Source organism: Tachypleus tridentatus, chromosome 10, assembly GCF_004210375.1.
Source record: "Tachypleus tridentatus isolate NWPU-2018 chromosome 10, ASM421037v1, whole genome shotgun sequence".
Classification (NCBI taxonomy): Eukaryota; Metazoa; Arthropoda; class Merostomata; order Xiphosura; family Limulidae; genus Tachypleus; species Tachypleus tridentatus.
In genome coordinates this window covers 92889188-92901885 of record NC_134834.1, presented here as the reverse complement: position 1 = coordinate 92901885, position 12698 = coordinate 92889188, and the positions used below count along the sequence as shown (strand labels likewise).

At 34.9% G+C, this 12698-nt stretch overlaps 1 protein-coding gene across 6 annotated transcripts in view; it reads left to right on the top strand.

Annotated features, from left to right (window-relative positions):
* Window positions 1–12698, top strand: part of LOC143229876 (cell adhesion molecule Dscam1-like) — a 65853-nt gene that overhangs the window by 49224 nt on the left and 3931 nt on the right. For all 6 annotated transcript variants that reach the window (XM_076462737.1, XM_076462739.1, XM_076462738.1 and 3 more), the window contains 2 exons: window positions 2401–2577; window positions 3769–4013. In XM_076462737.1, the coding sequence (XP_076318852.1) occupies window positions 2401–2577; window positions 3769–4013 (422 nt within the window). The remainder of the gene's footprint in view (window positions 1–2400; window positions 2578–3768; window positions 4014–12698) is intronic.

Here is a 12698-nt window from a genome sequence, read left to right as displayed (position 1 = left end):
AAACAAATTTTATGTTCCTTCTTCCAAAGGTTTTCATGTCACTAGTGTGAACAAAATGAGTTATTAACTTTTAAGGAAGCTTATGATATAAAAGGAAAACAAACCCCACTAATATCTTTGATATTACAATAACAAGTAAATAAAAATTGAAGGTGCAACTCCCAAACCCAAATACCTTGAAGTTTCTATAGGTGCTGGGTTAATTTTTACAAAAATTAACTGGGGTATCAGGTCTAGGCCTAGTACCTGTAATGGTGAATAATGTTATTAACATATTTGTAATTCTTGAAAGTTGAATTATTTTACTGCAGGACTATATATACAATTAAAAATACACTAGAATTGCTGATAGGAACCACATGGATCCTCATTAAATTGTTAAAGACATTTTTATAATCTATTACTTGTGGGCTCAACAGTTTGGTAGTTGCACAGAAAACGTAAACAGCAAAACCAACAATACTGCAATTAATGCTACTACTAGGGTGTCATATGTAATTTACATAAAAATGATCTATAATGATTCACCCATAATTTTGGTCAGTTTTTCACATGAAGTATTGTAATAGGTACGAACATAAAATTACTGAACATGATACAGTGTATAGAACCCCCCTAGATAATGAACTGTATGGAAACAAATTGGTGATTATCAGTGATGACAAGAAAACCCACTTGTAGAGAAAAATGTGTATGTAAAAACGGCTGGTATGGGTTGAAAAAATTTTATCTAGAGGACCGAACATCATTTCGACCTTCTTTGGTCATTATCAAGTTTCTATATACAAACAAATGGGCTAAGCATGGGCAATCCAGTATTACCAGTTCTAGCCAATATTTTTATGACACAAGTTGAAACACAAGCAATTAACATAGCATTACATCCACCACTATACTGGTACAGATATGTAGATGACACGGTTGCAGGATTCAAATCTACAGAACACATACTTAATTTTATTAATCACACTCTGTACATCCCAACATTAACTTCACATGTGAACAGGAAGAAAGCAATCAAATATCATTTCTTAACCTCAAAATTACAAGAACTGATACACAATTTAAAACAGAAATCCACCGAAAAATCACCCATACTGGACTATACATTCCTTGGGACTCAGCACATGAAACAAAACAAAAACTCAACATACTAAGAAACCAAATAAACACAGCCATAAAACTATGCTCACCAGATAAAATTAACGATGAATTAGACAAAATAAAATAATACTTCATCAACATCAATAAGTTTCCTCCACAAACCGTAGAAAACATTATACGCACACACCGACAAAAAGCAAAATCAACCAACAAAAGTAAATATATCCCACGAATTAAAAAATCACGAAACCATATACTGCTGCATACTATATATTCCCGACATCATCAGAAAAATAACCAACATTTGGCAAAAACTAGTAACAAAATATGACATTCCAGTTAATACCAAATTTATTAAAAAAACCAGGCACAAAACAAGTCTATACTATGTAAAAACTACACCGACAAACACCACGCCAACATTATTTATAAAATACAATGTGATAACTGCCACGATTTTTATATTGTAGAAACAAGTAGAAAAATGGAAACCAGATTCAAAACACACAAAAAGTCACCTTCACACGTTTTCGAACACTGCAAGTCAAATAAACACAACATAACCATAGAAAACACTCAAATACTAAATAAAGAAACAAACGCAAAATTAAAGAAGCCTTACTTATACAACAACTCAAGCCCTATATAAACCAATACAAAGGTACACCTGTATACCTATATTAATAAATATAATCACGCATCTAAATACCCCCTCTACATTCCTACACTCAGTTACACAACCCCCTTCAAACATGTAGTCAGCTATCGATCAGTTACCTCTTTCTTTCTTTGTGAACTTGACGATGACCGATGAAGGTCGAAACGTTATTCGTTCCTCTACATACATTTTTCTCAACCCAAACCAATTTTACACATAAATTGGTGATTATAGTTAAAGTTTTTTTTTTAAAGTATTTTCACCCAGTTAAAGAAACTACTAAATTTTTACGCTATAACTTTACTTTTCAGTATAATTTATTATGGATGTTTAGCAAGAAGTATACTGTATTTACAAACAGCACTTAAAATGTTAAAATTTCTGAATTTTCAATGGCATTTAAAACTTATATTTATTATGAATATTTGACTTAGGTTGATTTAATTATTACATTTCTAATTAGGCTTAAGAAATTAATGCACTTGTAGGTAAACTTGCGAGTGGAATTAAATATAAGGTTGTTCACAGTTTTTATTATCAAAGACTTGTAGAATCTCACAATCACAAACTTGGCATGTACATTTAAATAAAAGGCTACAAGTAAAAACTGTCTGGAGAATAAAACATTGTCTCTTCAGAAGGGCCGATGAAATGGAATTTTCATGCTGTAATCACGGGTGAAGAAGAACTCCCAGTTTATCTTCGTTTACCGGTTCTAGCTCCATTAGCAGCTTCTGTAGCCATCATAGTCTTTGTCCTGGTTACGTCTTGCGTCTACGTGAAGAAGGAACAGAGACGATATAACAGGGCAGTGGGTGAGTGACTGTAACAAAACATTGATAGATGTAATTTTGGTTTAATAAAGCTTCGGTCCTGACCTGGTGGTTATGACACTTGACTCGCAATGTGAGTGTCATAGGTTCTAATCCATGAGCCATTATAATATGACGGCTAATTTCAATAGTCGTTGATAAGAGAGTAACCCCAGGCTTGATGGTAGGTGGTGATGACTAGTTGATTATCACTGCTAAATTTGGAATGGCTAGCACGGATAGTCCTCGTGCAGCTTCACCAGAAGTTTAAAACCAAAATAAATTTCACTTAATCGCGTGTTTAAAAGATGTATGCTACCCGTCTGCACTTAGTACGTGTCAGTAAGTTGAAAAATATAGTTGATAGTATAAACATCGTACAACAGAACCTTTCTTCTGTGGTCGAGTCTTTACGTACTTCTTAGATTCTCAGCACAACGATGATTGGTTCGCGTTGCTTTACATACGAGTTCCGTGTGCGTATGACATATAACGGAAACACATTAGTCGACAGATAAGTCCTTACGTCATTAAATTAAAATAAAGTATGGCAGGTATATTCTGTAGACAACAAACTGTATGTGTTTGTACGAGAAGTTTTTAAATATTGAAAACTTTACTTTCGAGAAGAAAAATATATTAATGAACACCAAATATAAAGATATGCTTTAATATAAAACGTCAAAAATTTAACTTTATTTTTAAAAAATGCTTATGCTATCCAGGGGCGTAGATTTTTTACATTAGAATGCGTCGAGTGCACCGGTCCACCTGGCAACTGTTCGGTGTTCTGGTGGACCAACCTGCCCCTGGGACAGTGCCTCCTCAGTAGGTTTATTTGTATGTACTAGCATACACTATTTGTTGGAGCAATATTTAAAGGAACGGCGTTTGTTTTCTGAAAACAAAAACAACATTCATTTTTGTCATTCTAGCTTCACATTGTGTCCATAATGTTGCTTCTTCACGAAAGTGAATAATTTCAACTTGTGTATCGTGTATAGAATATACTATCTTATTTTAATAGAATGGTAATTTACATCCACAGTGGCAAATGTACGCATCATTGGATAAACTTACTCATAGTGAGAGATCTGATTAAAGGAGTTCATTTGGATACAATATAAAGTGGGATACAATATAAAGTGGGATACAATATAAAGTGGGTTTTAATTAAACTTCTTCCATTTCCAGAAGCAGTGACCGAGAAAATCTACCCGTACAGTATGAATGGCACCTTACCCCATCGATATGTAGACCTGGAGAAAACCCGACCACTATTACAGCCACCTCCACCACCTCCAATGTTCCCACTGCCACCTCCACCACCACCAGATGACTACCCTGCCTCCTCCTCTACGTTACCAGTAAATGGTAATAACAATACTTCCGGTGACAGAAGGAGGTTAAATAAAGGAAGAGAGCCCAAGTCTAATGAGGTATTTACAGCTTTATTTAAAATTTGTGATATAAAATTATATTTTTGGTGGTTTGTGCAAAATGCAATCGAAAAAAATGTATATAAAAATGTCCGTTTTTATTCAGTTAGTAATAATATTGACATTCATATCACCAAGGCACATAATTCAATGAAACTTAGAATTAATGGGGAAAAGTGTCTCATTAAGGGAATAATGGAAGCTCATGTTACGTATTATAAAGTATCCCAGACTAATCTCCCATTTGTTATGTTACGTATTACTATTTCAAATAGCCTGAAATTTTGATTAATGAAGTTAATTGAATGTCGGTATGAATTAAATTTATTATATTCGCCAACAAGATTGATGAACACGTTTTTCTTTCTTAACACAAATCTGTTTTAATGTACAAACAATACAATTTATGATAACGGCTATTACAAATATTGACTTATGCAGAGGATTTATAAACTTACAATTGTACATTACTGAATTTTCTCTCTGGTCTGGAACTGAATATTTTATAGACTGTTCACCCTGGTAGAATTAATTTCGAGTCGATATCGATACAGTTTACTATCTAGCTCTTCACACAGCTAGTAACGTTTGAAATCTACTTGGTCAGATACAGTGGAGCGCCATTAAGCCGCGGACCAGTAAACCGCGAAATCGCTTAAGCCGCTGTAGCAAGTCTTGTCCCAAAATTTTTGATGTATTAAATCATTAAAAAATGTGAAATAAAATGGTTTGAAATGTATTTTATTTGTTTTTTCTTATTGTTTAACTGTCAGTTAATAAATTCGGTATTAAAAATTTAATAATTTATGCAACTGCGCAATATCGCTCCCATGCGATTTAAAATGACGGCCCGCACGTAACACGGGAAGACGAAACTTTACAGGGAAAAGCGAACCATCGCAATGCATTGGTCGTTTGTGTTAAAACGGCACTTGTCAATTGTATCTGAATAGTCTATACATTAATATTATAATGATCACGCAATGGCCGGATGAGGCTCCTCGGCGGAGCTGTTGGCGACTTCGGCTTTTCAGTCACAAAGGTTTAAGCCGCGGTTAAGCAGGTTGACCCCCCCCCCAATACCGCGTCTTAACGGCGCTCCACTGTATTTATAGTTTCCTGATTAATAAACGTTTATCACAGTTATAACTTCTAAGAGTTATAGTATACTGACTATAGCTGACCAATATTTGTCTATTCCCGTTCCGTTGATTACCTTTTATAAACTTGAGAGGATATTTTCTAAAATTTCCAGCTAAGGCAACAATACTCGTATTTACATACATACACATTGTTGATTCTTACACTCAAGACTCTTCTACAAATCTAGTGAATAGGTGGAATTTCGCAATACACATTTAACAGCATAAGTTGCATGTATTTCTAAATGTGTATTTAACTGAAACAAACATCGATAATAAAGTAAATAAATAATAGTAAATACATTACAGTCCTTTGTAGATTATTAATTCCTGGGATACATCTATAAATAATAATGGGAAATGAACAAAAGGACTGATGTTAGTCTTACGTTATTTCAATAGAGAATTAAAATATCATGGATTTTACAATATCCTGATTAGTGCTAATTTACATCGGTATTATCCTATGCCCTGTGACATCGTAGGTAGTTTGAATATTTTCACTACCGATATAGAAACCATACAGAAGTTCTAGTATCATCATCGCTTGCCACATAAAGCCAGGCATCGAAATATATTTGAATTTAATATGCTAATTGTGAACTTGCGAGGAACTTATTTCTCATGTAAGTCGTGATCATTGAGTTAAAAAATGAAACAACTACTTTCCACTTTATATGTATTACGAACCGCCGTGTCTCCCTGAGTGTTCGTCAGTATTTCGTTTGAAAGACCTGTTCTTACAGTATTCACTGTTGAAATGAATAATGGGTTGATGCGAAATTTTATTTCACAAATCAGAATATTCTACACTAAATTGTTAGAAACTAATAACACTGTCATTCAGATTTCAAACATTGACGTAACTTAAACAATAAAAATATAGATTTACTGATGTTATTGTTGAGTGTATTTTAGCCTGACTTAAATGTTCAACAATTACTTTCCATGATGGGAGGTGTAAGTAGTTTTTCGCTCTGGTTCTGAGCGAAACCAAGAGTGTAACAAAATTAACTTTTCTAAAGTTCATGAAATAATTTAAATTTATATATTGACTTAAACTTTTCCATCACTGGGGACGGGTACTTTTGTCTGTAATAATTATACACAAATTCTCTATTCTCCATTCAGTGTAGCACTTCAGTAACAAATCAAAAATGTTCAGACAACATCAGTTCCCCTGACTCTTATGCTCATTAAAATATTTTAACACCCTGCTAATTCTGTCAGTTACATACACGTTGTATACTTTGGCACATCTTTTGTTGAAAGTAGATAGGGTTGACAAGTTTATCTCCAGGGGAAACTGTTCAATTACAATTGCTGATCTGATGCAAACGTAAAAACTTAAGTTCATAAACTATTGTTTATTTGAAACTTATTTACTTTACAATTACTTATGATGCTTTGTATAAGAATGTAATGTTTTTTTTTGTGGGTATGTTTACATTTATTCGATTTAAAATAGTATTTCTTCCACATTCATAATCTAGTGAGTTCTTAATATTTCAAGCCTTATTTTGATTCTTATGTCCTTTGGAGCCATTCAGTCCCAGTCAGTTGAAACTATATTTTCTAAATCCTTGTGTAAAAAAAATCTAATCAAAACACCTTTGACGTGAAAAAAAAAGGTTCGACCAAAGCGAATTTAGTAAACGACTGTAAGGAATTAAATCAAACCTGGTGGAAAAATTGGTAACTACATTTATAGTATTGGTAATAATTTTACAGCAATTATTCATTCATTAGTTAACTAGGCCTAGTATTTTGTTTTACTCACCTTCATGGCCCAAGTTGACCGAAAACGCGGTCTGATTAAGTAATGAACTTTCTGTTAACAAACCACAACAAGTAATAAAGTAACACTTGAAATTAACCATTATTAGTTTTAGGATCGCATCCTATAATTCGTAACAGACCTATATTTTACAGAAACAACCAAATTATATATAGTAACGCTGTGGAAACTAGATTAATAGTTTCATGTCATCACCCGAATGCACTCGGTATAGCCGTATTAAGCATCATCATTATTTAAGTTAATATCATATGATGCTAATCGCTCTTTAATCAGGATAATTTTAAAATATTTAGTACATTTTAGGCTAAAAGCGGGAAATTAATAATCAATAATAACCATCTACTGGTGTGATTATTTTGAAAACTTAAGTTATAAACTGCTATGCTCTAAATCAGCCATCTTTGATCCGAATGAAAAAAACAACTAAAAAAAGGTCAATTTTACTTCTAGCTGAAGCTGTAGTAAAAATGTTACCGATAGCTTACGTGACCTTTTGTGTAGGGATATGCAACAATGTTGGTCAAAACTGAGCGGCTTTTGTTAGCTAACTTTGCATATGTGACTTACTATTTGACAAATAATTGTAGTTTACAAAGATCTATCATTGTTCCAAATTTGATTTTAAAAAAATTCATGACAATTATTTTTTATCACAAAGAAAAGAAAAAAAACAGTCCGTCAAAATTAGAGATTTAATATCTCGTGCATTTCGTAATAGATTCCCTCGAATTTGGGTGTATGACGTAAGGATCCAGTAAAGCACATTCACTGAAAATGTGTGATAGTTTCGATCATCGCAGCCTGAGCTACAGAAAGTGGGGAACTGCTAAGTCATCACTCCTGTTAACACATAGTGTGTCTTGTATGTTGTTTTGGTGGCCAGAAACACTGCCGAATGTCTTGATAATAAACCAGTTTATTCTGACTTCTGCACTTTAAAATTATCTTTCATTTTATAGGTTTTGAAGTTATAAAGACACTCTGGTGTTTAGCTGTTATTACCTCTGTTCTAGGGTGGAGAATTACTAGCTTAGAACTAATAAATTATGATAAAATACTGTACTGGAAAGAGAGGGGGGGGTAGTTAGCCTTAATAGGGTACTGGAAAGAGAGAGGGGGGTAGTTAGCCTTGTAGTAGAGCCTTGGATTTCATAGCTAGTGAGCAAATTTCAAACCCTTGCGATATTACTAAATATCCTCTTTTTTTTGCACAAAATTTAAGCAGTGGGTGTGTTGGTGGTAGGGTGCTGTTGTCAGTATTTAAAAGACAGACGAGATTATTTAAAATTTGACGAAAAGGCATTTTGTAAAGTTTATATATAAATATCGTTTTGATTGAACATAGGTGAATGACATTTCATAAGTTTAAAGCAAACAGAATACCGGGAATATACGTATGCAGATTGTTGTGCTCTCGCAGAATATGAGTTAAACATAGTACAGTATTTTTCAGTGTTTGAAATTACCAGTTAAGTAGCCCCTCGCCAGTACAGCGGTAAGTTCACGGATTTACAACGCTAAAATCAGGGGTTCGATTCTCCCCGATGTGGCTTTGCTCTAAGAAAACAAAACCAGTTAAGTTGTGGAGTTCAGTAGCCTGAAGCAACGGAATGATTGTGTTGCCAGATAACTGTTCGGGATTTGTAAAATAAAACGCACAATAACTGGCGCCAGGATCTCTCTTTATATAACTAGCATAGCCCTGAGACTGTTCGTTTGAGAATAATGGCTTCATAAATGAAACAGATCCATGACGTTTTCATATATATTCATGTTCTGTTGAACGTAACAAGTTATCGCCAAAATGAGCATTTCCGTTTTTCGATTTTCTGTTTTGTAGATTGTTACAATAATAAAGCTTCATACTTCGTCATACACGCACGTTGAAACATGTGCAACGAGTTAGAACTGAGTGTTTGCCCCAAGATTGAGATGTTTTACCAGCATTATTGAACAGAAGAGTTGTTCATTTGAGGTAAACTTGCTTACCCGTTAAGAGCACGGGTATTGCTCCCAGCTTATCTGGTGATACATGTGACCAAGAAATTTTACAGGATACAAGTATTTTAATTGGATCGGCCTATTTACAGAAGTATTACTAGCTTGTACAAAATTATACTTCACACTCAGTGACGGATAAAAATTAAAATATCCACGACCGTGTGTATATAAAAGGACTAGCCTCGCCTTATTTTCTGAAGTAACTTCCTTCACTCCAGTTTTAAAATAACTTCGACACGTACAGTAATAAACGTGATGATGGTAATACATGGGTTATATACATATTGGAATCATAAACAAGTAATAATCTGAAATAAATAAAAAACTAGTATTTTGTATGTGGGTTACTTTGTTCTATATTCAACTTTGCATCTAATTTTTGTTATATAATTTACCATCCTATGTTTGTGAAATATGGTTTTATATATCCCGTATTATTTTTTATAATTCAACCAAGTTATTTAATTGCCTGTCAGTTTTTACATAAGCACATACAGCCTTAAGAACGTTTAGACTGAAACTTTGCGCAGGTATAGTTTTACATTATTTGTCATATGTTTGAGATATATGTCTTGCTTAGTTCTTTTCCTGGTAATTGGGTCAGAATCTACCTGTACTTGTTAACAGTCAGAGTGCCATCACCTTTGTGTAGATCACGGACACCATTGGTTGAGATGCAGCTCCAAATGTAAATGTATATTGATTATGATGCTGCTTTACATTTAGAACGAACTTTCTGTCGTTGGTCGCTTTCTCCAAATTCAAACTTGGATTTGTTATGTAAAGTGGACACGTCTCCCACTTTACTAATTCCAATGTTTGCGATTTAACTTCTATTTCAAACCTTTGATCTGGTTAACTGTTCTCAGCAGTTACGCGTCTGGCTGCTGCTAATGTGTATTTCACTGTTCTCAAAATAATATTCACATTTGTATTTATAACAAGCATTTTGGCAACACCCGTACTTCGTCTGATACGTCAAGAATATACCTGAAATATTTCACATCATTTCTCTAGTTCTTCTACCATAAACAATGTCAGTTTCACTAACCTTTCAGAGTCTTGCATAAAGTTCTTGTACCAAAACATGTGTTATTGATCAGCCAAATCTTTTGATTTCTACATGCTTGTCATATAGTATTTCATTCCTAGGAGGAAGCCATTACTAGATTCGTATTACTACTGCTGGGCACAGTATGACTGCTTGTAGTTTTATAGAATTCACACTGGTGTGACATTTTTCATTGGTTGGATTGCAGCCAATCACAGTGTGAACTTTCAACATGTCTGCACAAATATTTTTACCTTTCACAACCTTTATCCTTACTATTACCATAATTATTTATGATATTGTATCACAATCATTTGGTTTTAACAGTTTCCAGTTCTAAAGCACATATCACTGTTTTATATAAACATATGAACCCATCGTCTAAGAACATAGATTAGTCGTTAGTTTTTATTAGAATAAAATGGACGATCAGAAATAGGTTGACCAATATGCCTGTGGCAGTAAAATTTAATATATTATCGAACGTCGCCCATGGTATGTGCCAACTATCATTTCTGAACATTTCAACAGAAGAGATCCGTTTCGCCCACAGTCGGACGTACGAGTGTTCAAAGTTTCCCTCAACTAACGCATATGCCACACTACATATTCTTAGGCTGAAATAACTGTTACAGGAGATTATTTGAAACTAAAGTAATATTGGTTAAGCTTACATCATGAACTTCGACTCCTGAAACAGAGTAATGTAACTGTTGAACATTACCTTGTATTCATTTCTCACAAAACAATCGCAACCAAAGTCAGCTGTCGGTGAAGTCCGTACGTGATGTCTACGGCGTTTCGCCTTTTTATCTGAAAGCCATGGGAAACTTCAATACCGGTTAGAATACGAGGGCTGTTCAAAAAATACGCGGACTGACGTCATAAAACAAAATGTACTTTATTTAGAAGTTACAGGTGTGGGACCCTTTCAAAGTACTCTCCTCCCCAACGCACACACTTATCCCAACGGTGTTTCCACTTGTTGAAACAGTCCTGGTACGCTTCTTTTGTAATGTCCTCCAGCTCCTTCGTCGCATTTGCCTTAATCTCGGGAATCGTCTCAAATCTTCTTCCTTTCAAGGGTCTTTTGAGTTTGGAGAACAAGAAAAAATCGCAAGGAGCAAGGTCAGATGAGTAGGGGGTGGGTGGGGAAGAACAGTGATCGAGTGTTTGGCCAAAAACTCACGAGTTCTGAGGCACAAATTTCGCAGCAACGCAGTGCATCTTCAATTTTTCGGTCAAAATCTCGTAACAAGATCCAACTGATATCCCACACTCTTCAGCAAGCTCCCCTGACAGTCAGATGTCGATTTGCCCGCACCAGGGTGTTGATTTTGTCGACGTGTGGGTCGTCAGTTGACGTGGAAGGACGTCCAGGACGCTCATCATCTTCAATGGACTGTCGACCATCCTTAAAACGTTCATGCCACTTGAAACATGCCGTACGCTTCTTAGCAACATCACCGTAAGCCGTGTTAAGCATAGCAAAAGTTTCAGTCGCAGATTTTTCAAGTTTAACACAAAATTTCACAGCAAGTCGTTGCTCCTTCAGGTCATTCATTCTGAAATCCGCCAAACGAAAAAATCGCACTTCACTTGAAACCGCGTAGCTGATACACAAATGAAGATATCTGCAATCGGGAAATGGCGTCGTAATCAGCTGATCTGTGCGAACCTAGCGACACCAAGCGGATTCCCCTGGAACCAACTGGAGCCGCGCAATTCAAACAGTCCGCGTATTTTTTTGAACAGACCTCGTAGACCAACTGCCCTTCTCTCACTAGGCTTTTGTATGGTCACATTATGTTCGGAGCAACCATAGTCTCCCTTCCTCTTTCCCATAAGCATTTTGTGTGGATGTGTCACTTATAGTTTCCCATTCTAGTGTTAGTCGCTCACTTTCGAACTAAAAGAAAAACAAAACGAGGGACTTTAGAGAATCGTATAAAACTTCTTCATATAATTCTCTCTCTTTCTTTATATATATATTTTAAACTAAACTCCTAAAACACCGACCAGTATTGGAAAAACATTGCGTAGTGTTTTCTTATCTATTCATCGTAACATAAGTACATTATTTTCCCACAGACTGTGTACTAAGTTGCATATTTTACAAAGTTAGGTACATTTTGTTGACAGTCTCGTATATTAAAACATATTTCATATATGTTTCAGTCATGGATTCTTAGCATTTATAATTTAAAAACTGATCGGTAGGTTTTTGATTTTTTTTGCACGTCACACACACACACACACACACACACAATTATACTGAAGAATCAAAACATTCTTACATATACGAATAATTTTGGCTGTTTAAAGTTTTTGGACATCTTGCTAAAAATATATAGTTAAAAGTGGGGGGATGCAAGGTTTATGTGACCGAGCGGACAAATGGAATACGCCCAACCTTATAGTGGGGTCTTGGAAGCTCGTGGGTTCTGCATTGAATATCATGCATTACCCTGGTTTTTGTGAGGGTAATTTTACCAATTTTAATACTTTTATGGTGGGAGGGGATAGATTGAAAAGTGCTCCTCTCTCCCGCCTGCTACGCTACACTGGTACTATCCGTGTATATCCGGAATGTAGTGAACTTATAAACAGAAACTAATGTTTTCTATATAATTAAAATTAACTGAATGTGTAATTTAAAAAGAAAAGGAGAAGTGCTCTACTGTGAAATG